This window comes from Nycticebus coucang, chromosome 13, assembly GCF_027406575.1.
Source record: "Nycticebus coucang isolate mNycCou1 chromosome 13, mNycCou1.pri, whole genome shotgun sequence".
NCBI lineage: Eukaryota > Metazoa > Chordata > Mammalia > Primates > Lorisidae > Nycticebus > Nycticebus coucang.
The window spans coordinates 81,220,709-81,245,601 of NC_069792.1; the positions used below are offsets into that span (position 1 = coordinate 81,220,709).

The 24,893-nt window shown below is 38.3% G+C and overlaps 1 protein-coding gene across 5 annotated transcripts in view; it reads right to left on the reverse strand.

Moving 5' to 3' along the window:
• The window catches only part of ENPP2 (ectonucleotide pyrophosphatase/phosphodiesterase 2), a 126,900-nt gene that overhangs the window by 40,789 nt on the left and 61,218 nt on the right, over positions 1-24,893 (reverse strand). For all 5 annotated transcript variants that reach the window (XM_053558710.1, XM_053558709.1, XM_053558708.1 and 2 more), the window contains exons 6-11: positions 24,463-24,560; positions 24,178-24,257; positions 23,283-23,402; positions 10,000-10,055; positions 5,090-5,155; positions 4,374-4,446 (exon numbers count right to left, since the gene is read on the reverse strand). In XM_053558710.1, the coding sequence (XP_053414685.1) occupies positions 4,374-4,446; positions 5,090-5,155; positions 10,000-10,055; positions 23,283-23,402; positions 24,178-24,257; positions 24,463-24,560 (493 nt within the window). The remainder of the gene's footprint in view (positions 1-4,373; positions 4,447-5,089; positions 5,156-9,999; positions 10,056-23,282; positions 23,403-24,177; positions 24,258-24,462; positions 24,561-24,893) is intronic.

Genomic DNA, 24,893 nt, shown 5'->3' on the forward strand with positions numbered 1-24,893 from the left:
ACAAAACCAAAGATAACCTTTTTGGGATTTCCAAACACTGGAGAGAAACAGGCCCCTGATTTGCTGATGGTGCAAAGGTGAATTAAAGCAGCAAGCCCTGCTGTCTACCTAACTGACTTCTCTCTTCTGTATGACTGTTCCGAGAGCCATTCAGATGCAGGAAGGGGCAGGAGGAAGAACAATGTTAGTATGTCCAAGAAGGAGAACACCTGCCATGCGATCTCATGGTTTCCAGGGCAAGCTACGGCAAAGGTACTTCTATTTCTGTCTCAGCCTGTCTTTCCAGCACAGCCATCAAAAGACACAGCCCCATAGGCTTTCGTTTTGTTTGTTGTATTTTTTTTTCTTTAAATGCTTGTAGTTTTAGGCAAATCTCCATGAGAAGAGCAGCAAAAGGAAAAGAGAGTTTTCCATTTCATGGTCACGAATACACTCTGCTATAGCACTCAAGTCTGCCCACCAAACGCTCGGCCATTTGCAAGAGATCTCAACATTCCCAAGACTCCAAAGGTGAGCCCTTCCATTTGCAGCAGGTTAGAGGGGCAGGAGGAGGGTAGGTTTAGTCAAACTGGGTTTTCATCTAGGGATTATACTGCATATTGCATTGATTTCCTTCTTCAAGTGTTAGAAGTAGATGAAAGCTAAGTTTTCACTGACCAGCCATACTTTAGCCTCAATGTAGAAGTTTTAGCCTGAGGTTATTAAGAGAATGGGAGGGAGAAAGGCATATTTCCCTGCTTTTCAGAAGGATACTTTGCCATCTGAAGGTAGGGACCAGCCAGCCAAAGCTCTGCCTCTAGGCCCAGAAGAGCAGCCAAACAAGGGGGTCACAGAGAAAGCATAGATGGTCAAAGAGAAAAAGATTGCGCCAATATTCCAAAGCAAGCATATTTTTTAACATTCACCGTTACACTATGAAACCAGGAGTAATACTCAATGTCTTGAAGCTATTAGTTCAATATTTGGTATTCTCAATTAATAGCTTTGGAGAATCATCCTGAAAAGAAGTGTCCTCAAGGATTAAGCAAATGAAGTATAAATTTCATTCATTTATGTATTATGCACACAAACTTTAGGGGTACCCTGTATCTAAGTACATATAGAATGTAAAGGTCTATAAACCAATCTGAAAATATCTCATCTTTAATATCTCATTCTAGGCATCTAATTAAGAGTGTTTACCCAGTATAGATATCACGATACCCCAGTTGCAAGAAGTGGTAGTACTAAAAAGAACATGCCAGTTCTTATTTCAAAAGTACCACAAGTAAAATCTCTATTCATATATTTATGAGCAATCTTAGGCAAAGAAAAGTCATTACCATAAATTAAATTATCTCATGTCATGTTTCATTTATTCATTGCTCAATATTTTTGAGGAAACTTGTTTTTTACTTAAAACACATATACATACACTTTCAAGGAGGTAATCGTAAGTATTAGAAAACCAAAGATGTTCGTGGATGGAGAACATACACGGTTAACCAATTTTATACATACAATTTTATTTATTTATTTATTTATTGAGACAGAGTTTCATTCTGTCACCCACGCTAGAGTGCCATGGCATCAGCCTAGCTCAGAGCCACAGCAATCTCAAACTCCTAAGATCAAGCCGTCCTCCTACCTTGGCCTCTGGAGTAGCTGGGACTACAGGCACCCGCCATGATGCCTGCCACAGATAATTTTTCTATTTTTAGTAGAAATGGGGTTTTGCTGTTGCTCAGGCTGGTCTTGAACTCCTGAGCTCAGCAATCCTCCTGCCTCCACTTCCCCAAATGCTAGGATTACAGGTATGGGCCACCACACCTGGCCTATGCCATACAAGTTTTAAGGTATGAATGATTTATACCTCATCTGTATTGTTGTTTGTTTTTTGTTTTTTTTTTGAGACAGAGCCTCAAGCTGTCACCCTGGGTAGAGTGTTGTGGCATCACAGCTCACAGCAACCTCCAGCTCCTGGGCTCAAGCGAATCGCTTGCCTCTTCCTCCCAAGTAGCTGGGACTACAGGTGCCCGCCACAACACCTGGCTATCTTTTGGTTGCAGCCATCATTGTTGTTTGGGGGACCCAGGCTGGATTTGAACCTGCCAGCTCAGGTGTCTGTGGCTAGTGCCTTAGCCGCTCGAGCCACAGGTGCCACGCCTACCTCATGTGTATTGTTAAAAGCCAACTTTTGTCATAAAGCAAATGTTCTATGTGATTTGAATATTAACTGACCACTTTTCTTATCTCCTACCAGGGGTCCTCAAACTTTAAACAGGGGCAGTTCACCGTCCCTCAGACCGTTGGAGGGCCAGACTATAGTTTAAAAAAAAAAAACAAAACTATGAACAAATTCCTATGCACACTCCACATATCTTATCTTGAAGTAAAAAAAAAAATAAAACGAGAACAAATACACTGCCTCGTGTGGCCCGCAGGCCGTAGTTTGAGGACTCCTGTGCCTAAACTGAAGGAAGGGTAAATGGCTCCATAGAAAAAACTGTGGACTAGTAGTTAGAAGTTCTGAGGTTCTATTCTGAAGTTTATTCCAGCCAAGCAAAAGTACCAGACTTTTACTTTGAAAAGAATGGCTATTCCAATCCCTATTTTGTCTACTCCACAAGGTCTTTTAAGGAACATTATTATCCAAGACAAGACAAATTTTTAAGTAGGGCACGTGGAACTGCCCAGGTGCCTTGTTTTAACATTTTAATAAAATTTCATTCCTTTTGCTTACTTTAATCTCAAAGAAGTCATCCTAAAGATGAAATAGCCATTCTTGTTTTGCTTTGCTTTCCTGACAAAATAAGATTTGCATTTCATGTGTACAGATATTTATCTCATTTTATCATTTGTGTTTCATACTCATGTGACCCTGGTTAAACATCAAAGGCATAGAAAAAGAGCATCAGATTGATATGACTTCCATGACTTAAGACAAACTAAGAATGGTTTCAGACAGCCGTTAGTTTCCAGCCTTTAGAAAGTCAGCCCTGAATGGAGGCCAGACATTCATAAAGACTTATGACTGCTTGTAGTTACTGACAGCATTTAGACATGCTGCCATTTGGTCAAAAATACTTAAACCACGATACATTTACCTGACTCTCCAAGTCATCCTTATGCTGAACACAATGAACTTAATTATAGTCAACAGCGTTGTCATAGGCTATTAGAGAATGAAGGCAATTTTTACCAACAAAGATATTTTAAAATAATTTCTCAACCCAAATCAAGTTTTATTATATTAATGGACCCTCCTATTAAGAAAGGGAGATAGAGGGGTGGCGCCTGTGGCTCAGTGAGTAGGGCGCCGGCCCCATATGCTGAGGGTGGCAGGTTCAAACCCAGCCCCAGCCAAACGGCAACAATAACAACAAAATAGCCGGGCGTTGTGGCGGGCGCCTGTAGTCCCAGCTGCTTGGGAGGCTGAGGCAAGAGAATCGCGTAATGCCCAAGAGTTAGAGGTTGCTGTGAGCCGTGTGACGCCACGGCACTCTACCCGAGGGCGGTACAGTGAGACTCTGTCTCTACAAAAAAAAAAAAAAAAAAAAGAAAGGGAGATAGAAAGCATTTAAAATATTAAAAAGTATATATCTGCAAATGCCATCATATTTTAAAATGATTTATGCTGAAGTGTCAGGATGATTTCCATCTTGCATGGAAAATGAACATAACAAAACACAACCATCCCTTCCCCACCATTTGTAGTTTCACTGCATACTACCTTGCATCCAGATCATCTTCCACTCTGATGGCTGAGTATTTGATAAAAATGTGTCACACTGCTCTGCCAACCAGATTAACCCAGCAGTTAAGAATTCATTTCATTTTTGTGAGTGTCAAATATGTTCACATCCTTGAGAGGAGTGATGGTTTCACATATATGTATCTATGCCAAAATTTATTAAATAAAAGAGTCCAGTACTATCACCTATGTCACATTGATTGTACCTGCCAAAGTTATTAGAGCCACTTAGCTCATCTACCCTTTCTGAATGCCTGAACCATTTTAAGAGTGCCAAAATTCAGTTGCAATGCTGTAGGTTTCATCTCAAGATTCCTTTCGGCTTCTATCCCAATGACAGCAAATGCCAACCCTTTCCTCATAACTGACACCCACAGGGCTGTAATACAACCCATTTCCGGTCAGCACCAAGCTTAGGGTATGTTGGAATGTCAAAGCAATCTGAAATGAAGCTCCTGTAAAATTAACAGGCATGTTTAAGATTTTTTTTAAGTTTTTTTGCCTTGTAATTAATTTGATGGTGCATAAACCATGTAGATACAAATTCTCCCAGAGACATTTTACAAATCCTGAAATAAGGTCAGTAGATCAGGCAGTGCAGGGCCACAGGTTCCTCTCAGGCAGATGACAGGCTACTAACCTCAGGACCAAAAGGGCCATATTTGTGTCCAGAGAAATCAGGTTGTTCAGAATAGAAGGCATAGACCGAAGGCCTACGAGAGAATTGGAAAATTCAGAATCTCCCCCAAATAACACATAACAAAGAGTATCCAATATCCCCACACATTAAAAAAGAATTCTCTCAAATTTATGTAATCTTTCAACCAGTGTTAGTACACGTGTTAGAACACAAACCATTTTTTTTCTATTCCTTCCATGCTCCCCATACTCACCTTGGTAACTACAAGGTACCATCCTTAGGAATCAAAAGACACAAAAAAATATGAACATGTACTCAGGTCTTTGCTCCTCAGGAAAAGAGAGCTCAGTGGTGATCACAGGCACCACATAATCTATAGACGAAAGAACAGCTAACTCTGTGTAAGTGGAGAGTCAGTCCCAATGCTTCCACAATCCCTGCTAGTTTATTTATCAAAGCCAGAAACTCCCTCCAGTTCTGCTGGAGTGGCCAGGATTAACAGCTATAGTAATCCTAGTAATTAAATGGTCCCCAATAACCAAAGTTCAGTATATCCTTCTTAGGCAAGTAACACTTAAGGCTAAGCACCATGAAACTTTTAATACCAACCTTTGGCTGTATTTCTATTTCACCGTCTAACTAATGTTTCGCCAGATGCTAACCTAAGAGGGAAATGCACTGAATAGAAGAAAGATGGTTAGGAGGGAAACAAATACCTCTCACTGTCTGGCAGGGTGAGCCACTGCAGGATGGTCAATATTCTCCGCTCGTGAGGGATGACGCTGTAGGGAAATAACAAGCAAAGCATGTTGTTAAGTTGCATTTCCGCAAATTCAAATCTGATGAGTGCTCGGTCTTGCACCCAGGCCCAATTCTGTCTATTTACCACCATCTGTTTTCACTCCATTATAATAAAAGGCCCTCTTGCAAATTAGCATTTAAACTTCCATTTCCATTTGCAATGTATTATATTGCTCAACCTCTTCCACAGAAGATTAGACTGGAAAGTCTGATTCACAGTCAAAACGAGGAACCTGTCTTGCTGATCAGAAACCCTTCTACACACAGAAAGGACCCTGACTTCAGAATCTTTGCCATTTAGTGGAGTGAGCCATTAGCTGTGGTCATAAAAGGACAAGTACTTAAATCCCCAATTGGCCTCTTGGCTGGTGGCATGCCCTCTCTTGACCTCTGGGCCTCTTAACTTCTCTCAGTCTCCATTTATTTATCTGTAAAGTCATAACTGCACAGTGTGGTAGTATGGATGAAATGAAACAATTCAAAGAAAGGGCATATACAGTGCCTAGGACATAGTAAGTTCTAAAGAAATCTTTTTATTTTTATTAATTATCATAATTAGTCATCATTCTGCCTCTAAATAGCTACATGACTTTAAAACACTATCTAACCTGAAACTTTAAGTTGCTCCTCTGCAAAATAATGGGTTAAGGGAGGGATTCTTGAAATTATCTTCTAGCTCTATAAAAATCTATCAAGAATAGGCACATATAATTATATGACTGACAAAAAGGGTATAATCTTCATCCACAATGACTTTGTGTTTAAGTCTCATTCCTCCGTTGAAATATAATTACCCCATGTCTGGCCCTAGTTTTAAGAGCTTTAAGAGCCTCAGCTACCATGATAGTACTGTATCCCGGGCTGAGTTACACTAACATACTCGCAAGCTGAGTGATTTCTTTACTCAGGAGAAATTCACCTATTCCTTCAAAACAAGGAGCACAAAATGCCTTTTTCCTCCCCACTCCAAGCCCAGGTATTAGAGGCAAGTTGCTGATAAATTTAACTATAGCACAGGTTTAATCGTGGTTAGGAAAAATTACTGTGGGACGCTGGTGAGCCATTTAAACTTTTACTCTTGGTGGGCATGAGCCATAAGGGAGCTAAGAGAAAGACAGATTCTCAGAGGGAGAGTATATGGCTGGAGCTGGCAGCAGCTCTAATCAAGTGGCCTGTCCCACTGTCTACTCATCTCTTAGAGATTTGTTTTTCCCTTGGCATCCCTGTCTAGGACTATCATAAGAGACCCTGAAATTATATGTACTATAAAATAAGTCCTGATTTAAACATTTGCCAGTGCTACTGAATGAATGTGACCCTGTTTATTATATCCTATAATTGAATTAGAAATAGGCAGAGGAAAGCCAGGTTAATCACTTAAGGAATTTAATTCTTCAGCCTTAGAAATCCCTTGTACCTGAACAAAATAATTGCATAGTTTACATTCTTTCCTAACTTACAAAAAAGTGAATGTCAGAGACTTTTCATTTACCTATTTCACTACCTGCCTAAAAGCTGCTTTATTGTAATTGGTGTTAAGCCAGATATATGGACCCTGGTGAACCCACTTTTAATACTAATGGAACAATACAAGGAAACAGAATTTGTGTCCAGCTCAGAATGCTCAGTCTTTAATGTCCTCGTTGAATGGGATACTTGAACAACAACAGACAGGGAATTTAAAACACCAGCTGTGAGGTCAGAATGTTTAGCCTTGAATCTTGACTACAACAAACTCTGGTGATAAGACTTGGCAAGCTACCCCACCTCTGGAAAATGAGGATAATAATAGCACCTGTTTCATACAGTTGTCTTAGGGATTAAAAGAGGGAGTGCATGTAAAGTGTGTAGAATAGTGCTGGACACGTAGGTGGGGGTTAGAAACATCTTAGTTTTTATTTTTTATATGTCATGGATCTGCAGGTCCACAGAAATGATACACTCATTCATAAAACATTTCCTAAAGGTATATTACGTTCAGGGTATTTGTGTAAACATAAATAAAGAAACAGATACTCCTACCAAAAGACTATTTAGGGATCACCATCTTCTTTTGGGAAAGATAAGCAAGTGATTATCATTTTCTGGACAGAAGCTGAGTTTGTGTTGGTGTTAAGAGCATAAGATGAAGACTCTGGAGGTCTGGGTGTCTATTCTAAGTGTGACCTCCTGCATAACATTTTACCCCTCGAGGCTCCAGTGTTCTAATCCCTTAAATAACAAATTGGACAAGGTGGTCTCTAAGTTTCCTAGGAGTTCTAGATTATCTCTATGAAATAATCTCAGAGACCAAAAAGCCGTGGCCCATGGGTGTTTAAAATACAATATAAAGACCACACAGATAAATCTGACCCTGGAAGAGTTTGGGCAGAAAGAGGAATGGGGCACATGTTGCTGTTTTCAACATCATTGACCCATGGAGAATTTGCCATGAAACCAAGTACATTAGATGTAGTTAGAAAAACAAAAAAAAAAGGAAAAATAAAAGACTAGATGAAGTGTTTTCTGGCAAATGGGATTAGATTGCCTTAGAATATACATATGTGTGTGTGTGTAGCCTTTATCTAGCCAATGTTGAAAAGAAAGTATCATTTATTAGTAATTCTCTATGTACCAAGTACGCTAATAAGAACTTTAAGTATATTAACTCATTCCATCTATACGAAACCTCATGATGAAGGTACTATCATTTTCATTTAAAGATGAGGACATTGATTTGTTGAGAGATTAAATAACTTGTCCAAGATCAACAATCTAATACGCAGCAGAGCTAGGATTAGGATCAATCTAAACACTCACACATATTGGGAATTACTTCCTTTGAACATGAATTCGCATAAAAGAATGAAGCAAGAGCCAAGGATGATTTTGGAATGAAATACTATCATTTAAAAAGCAAGAATAATTCTAGGTTACAGTACCAAACCATGTTGAAAAAGATGGCCTTCAAAATTTAAGTCCACAGTTGGAATCTGGTTTTAAATTTAAAAATTTTCAGAATGGACTATGAATAGATTTCCTTGACATGTATTCTCTTGGATAACCGAAAGTATGATCTTATTTTTTTATGTTATAAAAAGGTTCAAAGAAATAGAGAAAGAGAAAAATGAATTCAAATAACTTCCAGGATATATAGATAAATGAAGAACATTACATAGAGAAAAGCAAAACTACAGACATCTTTGGAGCACAAAAGCTACCTTCTTATAAGAGGTTTTAAATGGGTAGAGAAAAATGCCATTCAAAGCCAGAACACTGGCCCTTTTCAATGAAGCTCTGCAGCCGTTTCAGGGGGTAAAGGTGGGGTCTGAGTATTAATTATGCTGTTGGCTCCTCTCCACTCTTTCAGGCAAATATGTTGTGGAGCACAAGAAGTCACTTCTAGAAGCATCTATGCCAGTCAAAGATTAAAAAAACGCAATGCGTAAGATAAAATTGGTAAATCAACATGCCATTTGTGTTAAGCAGTATCATTTCCCTCATGCCCACACTTACTTCTCAACTCAGAAACCTCTTTAAAAAAGAAAAAAACTCTTACAGGGACGCTCTGTCTTAGCTTCAAATCACCAAACCCAATTTCAATTTAGCCCTTCAAATCTGAAAAGGCCACGTTCATTCCTGATTTTGGAGAATATAGACAGTACCATTCTGGATTAATTTGAACCTGTGATTGCTCTTAGCACACTACTATTACAGAATAGTCAGATGTTTGTTAAGCATAAGAGGCAAATATGGAAACAGCTTTAGGTGGTTTAAAAAAAAAAAAGATGGAAAGAACATCACAGTGGGAACCAAATCCCCATGAAAGTTGAAACAGATTCCTTTTCTTACTAAGGAACCTTAAAAATAATCAACATGTAGACACTTCTATTAGGTAAGTTTCATTAAGGCTTATACACATTAACTACCTATCCCCCAATCACCTCTGCAGGGATGAGAGAAGTAGCCCCATTTTCTTTTTTTTTTTTTTTTGTAGAGACAGAGTCTCACTTTATCGCCCTCGGTAGAGTGCCGTGGCGTCACACAGCTCACAGCAACCTCCAACTCCTGGGCTTAGGCGATTCTCCTGCCTCAGCCTCCCAAGTAGCTAGGACCACAGGCACCTGCCACAACGCCCGGCTATTTTTTTGTTGCAGTTTGGCCGGGGCTGGGTTTGAACCCACCACCCTCGGTATATGGGGCTGGCGCCCTGCTCACTGAGCCACAGGTGCCGCCCGTAGCCCCATTTTCTTATCAAGAAAATCCTGGAGCTCAGTGAGGAAATGAGGTATAAACAGAGGCTTTTCCTTGTTCGCCTGTCTGGAACCTCCAGTCTCTAGACTACTCCATCAGTCCCAAGACACCTGAGAGCATGCTAGATTTTTTTTTTTTCTTTGAATGTTTTTTTATTAACAGTATACAGCATCTTCTCACATATTTATTTGTTATTTGCGTGAACCAAAGTAAATATAGTATGTTGTAATATATTTATAGAAAAACGATAATACAAATCACAGCAATGAAGTCTAAGAGAAATAGACATTTCCCATGTGTCAAGTTACCAAAATCTACATCCAGGGATAGAAACATCTACAGAATATCTGGAAGAAGAAGAGAAAAACCTTCCTTCCTTACTTCTATTCTATTGAGAGAGGATAGAAAAAAGGAAAGATGCAGGAGAAAGAAAAGAGGGGAATAATAATAGAGAAAGACGCTCCCAGGGGAAAAAATACCTGGGAGGTTATTTTAAATGAGCCAATATTCATAAGTTCAATACTTTTACATTGAAACGAAAATGAAATCAACATTTAATTTTATAAACATTAACAAAATGAAGGTTACTTACACAGACCAAAAGAATGTTCCAGCTTTCACCCCTTGCTTCGTGGCTGTAATCCATAGCTAATGAGGAAAATATAAGCGGCTTATAATATGTTCTGAGTTTTGGTCAAAGAAGAAAAAGTTGTTAAAATGCATTCAATCAGATATCTTACACTTTACTCACACCCCAACATAAATTTCACATTATTTGCAACTCTTTCTTTTCACATCTGGAAGTCAGAATCATTATTTCCATAAATGTTATTCAATACATTCTCTGCAAAAGCTCTCAAAAGCTCTGCTACGATTCTAATGGCATTTTGTAAAAACAAACAAAAAAACCCTCTTATTTCATCTCAAAAGTCTCTCATTTCTTCTGTACCTGTCTTTACTGATAATTGTTTTGAATATCTCACGTATATGGCAGAATTCTGCTCATCAAAGGACCCAGGAGTGGACCATATGTTTCTTTTACTTTTGAAAGCCTTACAAAGAAGCACCCCAATTTGGCACCCAGATGTCAGAATCTTGGAACCTAGCTTGTCTTGTTTTATTTTAAACTAGATGAATGAAAAGATGGGAGGCTAATTTTTAATCTGGATCTTTCCAGTATCTTGTAGCTAGCCTTTTAGTAAATGTTATTTCAGGGCGAAGGTCCTGGGATAAGTTAGGTGAATCAAGCATTTCATTAAGGCTTTTAAAATACGCCTTCCGACACATGCTGTTAGGAAGCAAAAGATGATACAGCCAAGAATCTGGGCTCTGCAGTAAGACGGCCGGGTGCCAGGCCTTATTTCTGTCATTTATCAGCCATGTGGTCCCTCAGCAAGTTCCTTACCTTTCTGTGCTTCAGTTTCCTTTACAAGGTAGACAATATTATCTAGCATATAGGATTATTCCAACCTTTAATGAGTTAACACATTTAAAATCTTTCAACCAGTTGTCTTGACATTTGGTAAACAATTTCAGTGTTTTTTTTTTTTTTTCAATTTAAGTCTTTACTATTATGCAATAATGGAAAGAAATGTAATTTAGTTATTCTAGGAACATTAAAACCAGCTTAAGACAGCAAGTGTCCCATCAAACAGAAGTCTGTGAGAAGGAACAGCAAAATGGAAGCAAACAGAAAGAACTGTGGATTATCTAAGACCAAAAGCACGAACGATCTAGAAATTGTAGCCTTTTCTTTGCTTTCATTGTGTCCAGAGTTTGAGCTTGTCCTTTGGAGTAAAGACATCTATTTTTTTAGGAAATGGGTATTTGGGAGGTGTAGGGCATCCATGGATTTCCAAGGGTCTCAGACACCTAACCTGAGAAAGCTCTAAAAGGATTCAGACCCCATGGGACATCTAAAAAGTCCTCAGCCCCCAAACCACAGCTACTGAAGCTAGCAAGGGTGGGACAGGGCAGAAGAGCATCCAACGTGCTCTCAGATTTGTGGAGCTCTGAGCTGCAAGTGAAGTTCATCGGTATGACAGGCGGGGTCCTCATCCCACCACATCACCTGGGGTCCTAGACCTGGCTGGCAGGACTTCTGGTTTGCTGAGATATGCAGAGAAACTAGGATCTCAGGTTGCTCTGAGCACCCTCAAATCCTTAAGCCAGAGCTCCCTCTGCTTTATGGGCCCCAACATCTGCAGCCCAACCAGGCACCAAGTGTGACCTGTGCTTTCATTCATTCCTGTCCAGCACCACCACCAGCAAGAAGATGAGCTCAAAGTAAATGCTGGAGACTCTGCAGGCGACTCACAATCATGCCAGTTCCCCAAGAAGCCAGTTTCTTACAATGACCTCTTTCCACACTTACTTTAATTTCACAGACATGAGCTTAGCACATTCACATCTAAACAACTTCCTAGAAAACCTAGTGCCTTGGCATTCCCAAGGGAACTGTACCAGGCAATAATTGGCATATATAAAATATAAGATAAATCTGGGATTCTCTAAAGGAAAAATCCTTAAAATACAAATCTGTCAAATTATGACCTTGTACTTTCAAAAATTATATTCTAGAATACGTGTACATGTTGATGTTGCATTGTCCAGGCAACTGGAGGCCCTATGAGTACCTTAGCCCAATAAACCACAGGAAAAAAGATAACAAGAAGGGGTCTGTGCAGTGTGTAAAAGGAAGAAGTTTTCAGAGTGAATATAACAAAGGGTGTTAAAATTATTCTGATAGGAAAATCAAGATAATTTGTTCTTTATACTTTTCTGTACTTACCAACATTTTTGCAGTCACAATTAACATATTTATAATCATAAAAAAAATCTAACCAGTTCTAAAAAGTATTGTGAACTATGGAGATAATTTACAGGTAAAAATTTATATGTCTTCTAAAAAAGAAAACAGCCGAAAATTTTTTCCTGTTTCTTACCAAAAGTCATATTGACCCTATTTTCTAAAAGAACGTTGGGAGCATGGTCTGGAAAGGACAAAAAGTGAACAAGTGGAGAACATTTAAAATAAAAGGCACATTCTAAAAATAGAATCCTAGCCCTGAATAAGAAGATCTGTCAAGATTCAGTGAACAGTGCAAGATTAAAACATTAAAAAAGCTCTTCAGTCATCTCCTGAGCTACCATAACAGTCCCTTCACAGACCATATGTGTATATGATCTTTCAGCGCTCAGAAGTTAAATCTAGTAGTTATCAACAACAGCAACCACCAAAAAAAGGCACCAAAACATTGGTCCAAAAGAAGAAAAATGAAAACAAACCTCTAAATGGACCAGGCACAGTGACTCATGCCTGTAATCCCAGCAGTTTGGGAGACTGAGGCAAGAGAACCACTTAAGGTCAAGAGTTTGAGACCACCTTGGGCAACATACTGAGTGCCCCTCTCTACAAAAAATAAAAAGAAAGAAAATAAACCTCCAGGGCTATAAAAAAAGAGAGAGAGACTAGTTCCTTATTAACTCAAAGAAATGAAGTTATGATTGCTTTGAATTTGAATGCAATAATTTTCTCAGAGGCTGGTTAAAAAGGAAAGCTAAGAAGACACTGGGTTTGAGCTTCCTGCCTTATATTCTAATACATTCTTCATTGCTTTGCTTTATCTAGAGTCCCAACTTTCAACATTTGGTTCCTAGATGCTATACTTGTGAAAAAGGGTCAACTGGGAATATTACTATAGCTCCTCGATACGTTACTAGAAATCAAACAAAAAAAAAAATTCTCCACTGGAACCAGGAGGAGCTAAGTACGAAATTCAACACGTTCTCAAATTAAGCATGTAGCTATATGGGAGAAGAGAAGGTGTGAAACAGAAAATAAGCCAAAAACATTTTTTAACAATATAAACTACTATTGTAGTTTTCTAGGAGTTCTTAAAGAGAAATCATTCCTTTACATTCAAAAGCATAGAGGCTGAAAAGAATTTTGGGAGACCAGACAGATGAATGTGGGGCTCTTGCTTTAGCAAAGTAGATCAATATCTAAGTATCAGAATGAACTAAGGATGTGAGTGTTGGGAGAGGCAGCAGAATACACTGACTGGAGACCAGGGCGGCTGCTTTCCACGTGGCTAGAGTCAAAAGGAGGGGAGTGGTGAAGCTGTTGACATGTGGTCATGGAGCTGTCAAGACCAAGAAAATGGGGTTCAGTCCTTCAGGACGGGCTACCCTAGGAGAAGCACAGACACACAGGCCTCAGAGGGAAGCACAGAACATTTCATCCAAAATACAGCAATGGAGCACCCCAACGTGCCAGGCTCTGGTTAGGTCTTCAGAATGGAGAATAAATAAATAGACACACAGTCTAAAGCAGACATGCAAATCACCAGTTTCAATAGAAGGTGGTCCAATTTCTGATAGAAAAAACATGAAAGCCCAAAGGAAGGTCACTTAGCTTGGGGGTTGGGGGGAGGTCTGAAAGAGCTTAGGGAAGACCTCCTGGGCACAGACACTTCATCTGAAATTTGGAAGAGAAATAAAAAGCTAGTAGGCAAAGGAGCTAGGTGTGTAGAGCCCATCCTAAGTAAATACGTGAAGATACAGTACAAAGAGAGAAAACTGCAGCTGTACAGTACAAGATGGGAAAGAAACCACAGAATAAAGAATAGGTAAAAGGAAGTAAAGCCTCCCTCTAGCAGGATAAGAAAACAGACAAAAAGACAGCTAAGCGATGACTCGCACTTTCCATCAAGCCAATCCCTTTGGCCTAGAAAGTCACCCCTCTCCTGACATTGTTCTTCGCCCTGCTGTCTCTTTCTTGAACACACCATCTTTCTATTTTGACACTGTAGTCATTCTCTAGGATGGTCTGTACCAACTCACTGCACCACCAATAACTGGCAGAAAGCAATTCTAGGTGAGCAACTTGAAACAGTTAATGAAACATCTGCTCCTCTTAGAAATGCGTCACTCCAGAAACTGATTTCGGAGGATTTGGCTCATGATGGGGCATTGGACCTGTTTCTCAAATCTTCACATCTAGTCAGCCCCTAAGAGTCCCATTCACTCTCCACATTGCTGAGGGTCCAGATTTAAAATGAACTGCGAACAACCCCACGGAAGGAAGTATCTTCATTGTAGAAACTGTAGGAATGTCCAGGGGGAATTTTCAAAGTAACAAACACACTTAGGGAAATCCATTAACATATGTATGAGAAATGTTGGGTCCTACAGCAAATGACAGCCTCTACTCCTGTATTCTGAAGATGATAGGATTTCATCAAAGTGGCTATATTAGGACTTTAAAAAATTAATTACATGAATTATTTTTGGAAGCCTAAGAGGGAGATTCAAATTTTCAGATGGACACTGTACAAATGCCTCATACCATTTACTAGATACAAGTGACTAAGTGGCTAAGATGTGACTTTTATTGGCTCCTGCATTATTTACCTAAATGGCTTGCATAGTTTAATCCTTCAGTAAAAACAAGCTGAGTTTTATTTAATTACCAGTCTAAGATATTTACAAACATTTTCTCTTAAAAATTTATAAAATTTTTATAAATATTTTTTCAACAGTGACTGTAAAAAATATACAAGCTCTTGACAGGACTGTATAAATCCTTGAGGCATATTTATTAATTTTTTCTTATAATACTACTAGTTTCTTATATTGTCATATTTTGAATAAAGTTTCTTTTTATTAACTTTTTATTCATAATTGACACATAATGATTGTACATATTTACGAGATACAGTTTCAGTGACTGTGAATATTCTATAATAATCACATCCGTGTAAGTACCAGTACCACATCACTTTACACATCTATCACTTCTTTGTGGTGACAAGGGAATTTTCTCTTCTAGCTATTTTGAGATATATATTATTTATGACATTTGCCCTAGTGGGTAAGAGAATAACAGAAGTATAGTTTCTATCTGCTCTCCCTCTATGCCAACTTTCAAGAAAATGTGTCTCTAAATGGTAACTCCTATGCTCTTTGAAATACTTACAGTGGACATCCTGTCTAACATAATAGAAACAGTTTCACCTACAATCTTGGTCACTATGAAGAGGGCACTAAACTTGGTCAGATACGTCAACTCTGAGAGTTCATGAGGAAACAGGCAAACAGATTTGAAACAGGCTTCACTTCATGGAGCAGGTTACCAGCACTCCCTCCACTCTGTTTCTGCAGAAGTTAATGAATACATAGACTCATCTTCTTCTGAGTCATTCTAACCCAGAGGAAACCCAATGTCAACACTTGGTATAAGGTGATCCAATTCGATAAAATTACTATTTATCTCTATATCCTTTGTGGCTTCTCAGGCAAGTTTGCTTCCATGATAAAATTAATAGAAAAAAACAACTAGAGACAGCTTTGTAGAACTCTCATTTCAATCACTTTATTTACTCATAAAATATTCCTCTATCATAAACCTTGTTTGTGAAATCCACCCTGTCAACAAATTTCACTATGAATACAAAACAGGTCATCACAGACTTCTGGGAGGCTGAATAAAAACAGCAGAATCAGAACATCTATTAATATGATGAAGAAACTTTCCTGTGCTCATACAAGAAGTCTTCAATGTTTATTTTTTTTATTGTTAAATCATAGCTGTGCACATTAGTGCAATCAAGGGGTACAATGTGCTGGTTTCATATACAATCTGAAATATTCTCATCAAACTGTTCAACATAGCCTTCATGGCATTTTCTCAGTTATTATATGTAGATATTTGTATTCTGCATTTAGTAAGTTTTGCCTGTACCCATTCTAAGATGCACAGTAGGTGAGGCCCCATCCATTACCCTCCCTCCACCCTAACCTCCCCTCTCCCTTCCCCTTCCTTGGCCATTTCCCCATATTCTTGTGCTATCGTTGGGTTATAGCCTTCATGTGAAAGCTATAAATTAACTGCATAGTAGGGCTGAGTACATTGCATACTTTTTTTTCCATTCTTAAGATACTTTGCTAAGAAGAATAGGTTCTAGCTCCATCCATGTAAACATAAAAGAGGTAAAGTCTCCATCTTTCTTTAAGGCTGCATAATATTCCATGGTATACATGTAATATTCGTGGGTCAATGGGCACTTGGGCTTCTTCTATGACTTAACAATTGTGAATTGGGCTGCAATAAACATTCTGGTACAGATATCTTTGTTATATTGTGATTTTTAGTCTTCTGGTATAAACCTAGTAAAGGAATTATAGGATGGAATGGCAGGTCTATTTTTAGGTCTCTAAGTATTCTCCAAACATCCTTCCAGAAGGAACATATTAGTGTGCATTCCCACCAGCAGTGTAGAGGTGTGCCCTTTTCTCCACATCCACGCCAACATCTCTGGTTTGGGGATTTTGTTATGTGGGCTACTCTTACTGGGGTTAGGTGATATCTCAAAGTAGTTTTGATTTGCATTTCTCTGATGATTAAGGATGATGAGCTTTTTTTCCTGTGTTTGTAGATTGTGCATCTGTCTTCTTTAGAGAAGTTTCTCTTCAAGTCCCTTGCCCACCCTGAGATGGGATCACTTGTTCTTTTCTTGCTAATACGTTTGAGTTCTCTGTGGGTTCTGGTTATTAAACCTTTATCGGAGGTATAACCAGCAAATATTTTCTCCCATTCTGAGGGCTGTCTGCTTGCTTTACTTACTATGTTCTTGGCTGTGCAGAAGCTTTTTAGTTTGATCAGATCCCAGTAATGTATTTTGATACTGCTTCAATTGCCTGGGGAGTCCTCCTCATAAAATATTCACCCAGGCCGATTCCTTTAAGAGTTTTCCCTGCACTTTCTTCTAGTATTTTTATAGTTTTGAGTCTTAAGTTTAAATCTTTTATCCAGTGAGAGTCTATCTTACTTGATGGTGAAAGTTGTGGGTCCAGTTTCAGTCTTTTACAGGTCGCCAGCCAGTTCACCCAGCACCGTTTGTTAAATAGGGAATCTTTTCCCCACTGAATGTTTTTAATTGGCTTGTCAAGGATAAAATAGCAGTAAGTAGCTGTATTCATCTCTTGGTTCTCTATTCTGTTCCAGATATCTACTTCTCTGTTTTTGTCCAGTACCATGCTGTTTTGATCACTATCGATTTATAGTACAGTCTCAGGTCTGGTAGTGTGATTCCTCTTGCTTTGTTTTTATTGCTGAGTAATGTTTTAGCTATTCCAGGTTTTTTCTGATTCCATATAAAAAAAAGTATTATTTTTTCAAGATCTTTAAAATATGACAATGGAGCTTTAATAGGAATTGCATTAAAATTATATATTGCTTTGGGTAGTATAGACATTTTAACAATGTTGATTCTTCCCAGCCATGAGCATGGTATGTTTTTCCATTTGTTAACATCTTTAGCTATTTCTTTTCTTAAAGTTTCATAGTTCTCTTTGTAGAGATCTTTCACGTCCTTTGTTAGGTATACTGCCAAATATTTCATCTTCTTTGGCACTACTGTGAAAGGAATAGAGTCCTTGACTGTTTTTTTGGCATGGTTATTGTTGGTATATATAAAGGCTACAGATTTATGGGTGTTGATTTCATAGCCTGAGACATTGCTGTATTCCTTGATCACTTCTAAAAGTTTTATAGTAGAATCCCTAGTATTTTCCAGGTATACGATCATATCATCTGTGAAGAGTGAAAGTTTGATCTCTTCTGACCCTATGTGGATACCCTTGATCACCTTTTCTTCCCTAATTGCAATGCCTAAAATTTCCATTACAATGTTAAGGAGCAATGGAGACAATGGGCAACCTTGCCTGGTTCCTGATCTAAGTGGAAATGATTTCAATTTAACTCCATTCAGTACGATATTGGCTGTGGGTTTGCTGTAGATGGCCTCTATTATTTTAAGAAATGTCCCTTCTAGACCAGTTTTCTTAAGTGTTCTGATCATGAAGGGATGCTGGATATTATCAAAACTTTTTCTGCGTCAATTGAGAGAATTATTATTATGGTCTTTGTTTTTTAGTTTGTTTATGTGCTGACTTACATTTATAGATTTGCATATATTGAACCAGCCTTGCTACACTGGGATAAATCCCACTTGGTCATGGTGTATAATTTTTTTGATGTGTTTTTGGATTCTGTTCGTTAGGATATTATTGAGTATTTTTGCATCAATATTCATTAGTGATATTGGTTTATAATTTTCTTTTCTTGTTGGGTCTTTCCCTGGTTTAGGGATCAAGGTGATGTTTGCTTTGTAGAATGTGTTGGGTAATATTCCTTCTTTTTCTATATTTTGGAAGAGGTTTAGTAATACAGGTACTAGTTTTTCTTTAAAGGTTTGGTAGAATTCTGACATAAAGCCATCTGGTCCTGGGCTTTTCTTTTTAGGGGGATTTTGTATATTTGATGCTATTTCAGAACTTGATATAGGCCTGTTCAACATTTCCACTTCATTCTGGCTAAGTTTTGGTAGGTGGTGTACTTCCAGGTATTGGTTGATTTCTTTCAGATTTTCATATTTGTGAGAGTAGAGTTTCTTGTAGTATTCCTTAAGGATTTTTTGAATTTCTGAGGGGTCTGTTTTTATTTCTTCCTTACTATTTCTGATTGATGAAATTAGAGATTTTACTCTTTTTTTTCTGGTTAGGTTGGCCAAACGTTTACCTATGTTATTGATCTTTTTAAAAAACCAACTTTTGGATTTATTGATCTGTTGTATAATTCTTTTGCTTTCAATTTCATTTAATTCTGCTCTGATTTTGGTTATTTCTTTGTTTCGGCTGGGTTTGGGATTGAAATGTTCTTCCTTCTCCAGTTGCTTGAGATGTCCCATTAAGTTATTAACTTCTTCTCTTTCTGTTTTCTTGAGGAAGGCTTGCAGTGCTATAAACTTCCCTCTTAGGACTGCCTTTGCAGTATTCTAGAGGTTCTGAAAATTTGTGTCTTCATTGTTGTTTTGTTCCAAAAATTTGGTGATTTCCTTTTTAATCTTGTCTATAACCCATCTATCCTTCAGCATAAGGCTGTTTAGCTTCCATGTTTTTGTATGGGTATGCAGGTTCCTGTTGTTATTGAGTTCAACTTTTATTCCATGATGGTCTGAGAAGATGCAAGGGATAATTTCTATTTTTTTAAATTTGCTGAGGTTAGATTTGTGGCCTAGGATGTAGTCAATTTTGGAGTATGTTCCATAGGCTGATGAGAAGAATGTGTATTCAGTTTTGTTGGCATGAAATGTTCTGTAGATGTCTGATAAATCCAGATGTTGAATGGTTAAGTTTAAATCTAAAATCTCTTTGCTTAGCTTCTTTTTGGAGGATCTATCCAGGACTGCTAAAGGGGTGTTAAAATCTCCAACTACTATGGAACTGGAGGAAATCAAGTTGCTCATGTCTGTTAGAGTTTCTCTTATAAATTGAAGTGCATTCTGGTTGGGTACATAAATATAAATAATTGAAATCTCATAATATTGAGTATTACCTTCAACAAATATGAAGTGTCCATCCTTACCCTTCCTTATTTTGGTTGGTTTAAAGCCTATTGCGTCTGTGAATAGGATTGCAATGCCTGCTTTTTTCTGCTTTCCATTTGCCTGGAGTATAGATGACCATCCCTTCACCTTGAGTCTATATTTGTCCTTTAATGTAAGATGCAATTCTTCTATGCAGCAGATATCTGGCTTGAGTTTTTGTATCTAGTCAGCCAACCTGTGCCCCTTTAGTGGACAATTTAAACCATTCACATTAATTGAGAATATTGATAAGCCTTTTGAGAGTCCAGTGAACATTTTTAATCCTTTTGTGACTGTGGAAGTTGGAATTTGATCAAAATTTTCTGGGTGGATTTACTTTTCTGGTGGAGGGTTATGCTGGTCTTAATGAAGGTCTGAGAATATCCTGGAGAGCTGCTTTAGCTATGGCAAATTTCTTCAACATGTGAATGTCATTAAAGTATTTAATTTCTCTGTCATAAATGAAACTCAGTTTAGCTTGGTACAGGATCCTGGGTTGAAAGTTATTTTGTTTTATGAGAGTAAAAGTCGATGACCATCCTCCTCTAGCTTGAAAGGTTTCAGCAGAGAGATCTACAGTTACTCTAATATTCTTTCCCTTGTAGGTGATGGTTTTCTTTCGTCTGGCTGCTTTCAGAATATTTTCCTTCATATTAACTTTAGTGAAATTGATTATGATGTGTCTGGGAGATGTTTTATTTGGGTTAAGTATTGCTGGAGTTCTTAAACTATCTTCTATCTGAATTTCAGAATCTCTTGGCATGTCTGGAAAATTCTCCTTGATAATCTCATGGAGAAGAGACTGTGTGCCTTGTGAAGCCACTTCGTCGCTTTTGTGGATCTCTATAAGACCAATATTGGTTTTCTTCGAATTATACCAGAGCTCTCTGAGAGAGTGATCTGTTTTTGCCCTCCATTTCTCTTCCTCTTTGAGAGTTTGGGAGCATTCGAAAGGTTTGTCTTCAATGTCAGAAATCCTTTCTTCTGCTTGCTCCATTCTGTTACTGAGGGATTTTACTGTGTTTCTCAGATCTTTGAGGGATGCAACTTCTTGTCTCAATATTTCAAAATCTTTGGTCATTTGGTCTTTGAATTCGTTGAATTCTTGAGATATCTTTTGGGTTACTGCTTGGAATTCTAATTCAATCTTATTTGCTGTCCAGATTCTGAATTCAATTTCTGACATCTCAACTATTTATATGTGCACGGGATCTTGTGCTGTGTCTGCCCCATTGATCCTTGGGGGAGTTGATCTACTCTGACTATTCATATTGCCAGAGTTTTTCTGTTGATTTCGCCTCATGATTGTTTTTCACCGTTGCCTCTGGCCATCCTTAGAGTTTTGGAGCTGTCTCTCCAACATTAGACCCCAGGAGGATCACTCTATTGTTGCTGGGTCTTTGTAGGGAGTGACTCTGTGTAGTTCCTCTGGGGCTGCCCCAGCCAGAGAGTTCTGGTTTTGGAAGCAGCTCTGGAGTGTGACACACCCGGATCCAGCAACAGGGCTGGGGGTGGTACTCACGGTTCTGGGAGTGCCTGGTGCCCAGTGACTTTGGCACAGAGAGCCCAAGGCTCCAGTAGTCTCTGGCCACGAGAAGGGCTCTGTGCAGAGGCAGGGAGGGCTCCAGAGCGCACGCGGCTACCAGAGTCCCTGGCCAGATGAACTGGCCAGTGTGGAGACAGGGAGGGTACAGGAGGGAGGACACAGGGTTGCGTGGCTCCCACAGTTCCTGGTCAGGGCGTACAGAGGCCCAGGGCATAGGTCAGGGGGAGGTCTGAGTGGGAGCCAATTGCGGTCACAGCACAGCCTCTAAATCTTATTTCCTTCTTGGCTACACCTCTGGCTGAGGTGCCATGAGATCAATGTCACTCAAATTCCTGGCCAAACTCCCGCAGCAAAGAGTCCCAAATTGAGGATCAAGTTCCTCTGGAAATCATTTCTATCCGTGGCAAAGCGATAGACACCCTGAAGCCAACCTCCCACGCTGTCCGGAATTTCGGAAGCTTCATTTGCTGAGCCAGCAGCATTCACGGAAACCCAATGTTTATTTTTTTTAATAAAAATCTCATATTTATACTGGTATACTGACTTATATATTATGCAATACAAATATTTGATCACAAATGACCTTTTCTCAAAGAACAATACCTTAAGAAAGAAGTTTCTATCCATAGTTCTCTATTTGCCCACAGATGGCAGAAAGCATTTCCAGGTATGAGATCACTGAGGCATGTTGGATACATGGATATGCACAGACACTATCCACCTCTCATACCACGGCAGGCTGCACAAAGGTTTCCCAGCCTTCTTCCCCAGCCAACACTCCAGGGAGCCACTACCTAGAGTCAGAGCTGCCAGTCTTCTACTACATGTATCTGATTGGCTGTGTGAACAGAGGTATGTCCCTGAGGTGATTCTGACCCTTCTGTCCCCACAAGCTTATACACTTCAGCTTAGGTCTGCATAGTCAACAACCATGATTTTAGGCTACTTTGCTCATGTTTGACCAAAGCAAGTTGCCTAACCACACATAGTCACAGGGAAAACATTAGGTAGAAAACCACCTACAACCCTTTTTATTTTCTGCCGAGCCATTTCATCTGAGGTAAACAGGGTGATTTCTTCCAAAGTATTAATTTGCTATTTCAGAATCAACATAGGATTCTATTTACTATATTTCCATGATTTAAAAAAAAATAGATTAAATAAAAAGAATTTATGAATATACTGTGGGTTTCAGTGAGTTATTTTTCCAGGAAATTTCTCTGTTTCTATTTTTTATGGTGCCAGGGGCAATGATTCAGGGAAGCCAGAATCATTCACTTCTCTTTTCTATTGTACTTCCAAATCTGATAAATCAATAATATTTGAATATTTTTTCTTTGGAATTGTTCTGAAATTTATCCCTTGTCACCATCTTCACCATTAACATTATCTATGTAGTGAAGACATTTATCATCTCACACTTCCATTTTTTTTGTTTTTGTTTTGGAGTTTTTGGCTGGGGCCGGGTTTGAACCTGCCACCTCCGGTATATGAGACCCACACCCTACTCCTTTGAGCCACAGGTGCCGCCCCTATCATCTCACACTTTTATAATCACAGCCTCACAGGTATGCACACATACCATAGATATAATACATACACAGACAGACACATATAATATACATGCACACATGTATATACATTTACACATACATATATAAATATGTGATATATACACATATGTATGGATACATATATACATATATTATACATATATGCATATTCTTTTATTTTTTGTGTGTGTTTATATATGTAAAATATCAAAAGGCAGAAACATTACCTTTTTCGTATGGGGACTTTATGTGTATTTTTCCACAGGTAGCAAATCTAGGGATGAAACGCTTCAATGCACAGACATGTGGCACACACATACACACATAAAATAAATGTAAAACTTACCGGCTGACCTCCCCACCATCTATGATTAAATTTCTCTCGCCCTCGCAGATGGAAAGTGGCATCAAACACAGGATCATACATTGAATTGCCAACAATTCCATGTGATTCTGGATACAATCCCTTTGTGTAAAAGCAAATTTATTATTAAATTTATAATACAAGAATTCACACACATTATTTCTATTATAAATTTTCAAAGAAGATTTTATAGAAATATTTAATTTCAAAAATCGTGTAAGATGCATATAACCTTTACTGTGTGTCTTTCTGAGCAAACATGAATAATATATATGGGACTAATTATAAGCTGTCTGAGAAACTTAACATGATTATAAGAAATTAATATTGGGGGTGTTTAGCTATTTTAATTTAATAAGATGACAATTTTTATTACAATATATTAATTTAGTTTGAAATTCGTGCACATACTTCCAAAGAAGTTTCTATTGCTAAGTATATTTTCCTAAGTTCTATTCCTTTCCTAAAACAACAATAAAAATAGTAATAATAATAAATGAAGTAGGTTTTAAAGAAGAAAGCAAGGGAGAATTTGGAGTACCTGAAAATTAAAACATAAAAGCTCAGAAGTCAACTTTTTTATTTGCAAATTCAGAAAATAAACAATGAACCCTTTGATATTTAAGAGAAGTTTGATGGATGTGTTCAGACAGAACTGCACCTGAAAAAATGTTTCAGTTTTAAAGTTGCAATGACGTTCTGTCAGTCACTTGTGAAGTTGTAAAAAACATTTGCTGTGAACAAGTGACACAGATAAGATGGTAAACAGAAAAACTTTCTTTGAACACTAAAGAGCAGGTTTTAAAACTCCCCCCTTTAAGTCATCTCAGGATGAAATCAGCCCTTTGAATATATCCCCATATGAAAAAATACTTACGGTGGCCAAAGTGTATAAGTTAGGAAAGGTTTTTGTTGGGTACACTGGCCTCATGTAGGGAGAATGTGTGCCACAAGATCCTGGAAGTAGAATTTCAGATATTAGAACAACAGAACCAGTAGGAATCATTTCATGTGTAAAAACCCATTTGATAAATCAGAAGCATGTTACCTTCATTTTTGTATTTCAAATAATAAAATACATGGATCCCAAAGCCCGTAGCAGACTGGTTACTGCGGAGATTCTGGATTACAGACGAGAACACAGAGTACAAAAATTACTCACTCAGTTTTTCAATGTTAGGCATGACCTTGCTGCCTTTCTTCATGTAAGATGCGCGGAAGCCGTCCACGGAGAAGATGATTAATGGAGGGCGAACAAACCTTAAACAGTAACACATTAAGCTTTAGAAAAATTATTGCCACAGAGTTTCCATTATGCCTAGTCATTATCGGTAATTGGGACCAATAATTTCCAGGAAGAAAACTTCAAAGGAGGTTATCTGGATAAGCTACCAATTTTTGAAGGGCCTGCCATTCAGAGTTAAATGACTAAGCCTCCAAGATGGCCAGGGTTGAACTTGATTCCAGATTGCCTTTAAGGTACTTTCTCCTCTACTGCTTCCACTTGCATTGCACATAAGGTTATACACAGTGTAAAAAAATGGTTATATTTGCCCAGAATATGTATTCTCCCATTTGCTACCTGGAAAACTC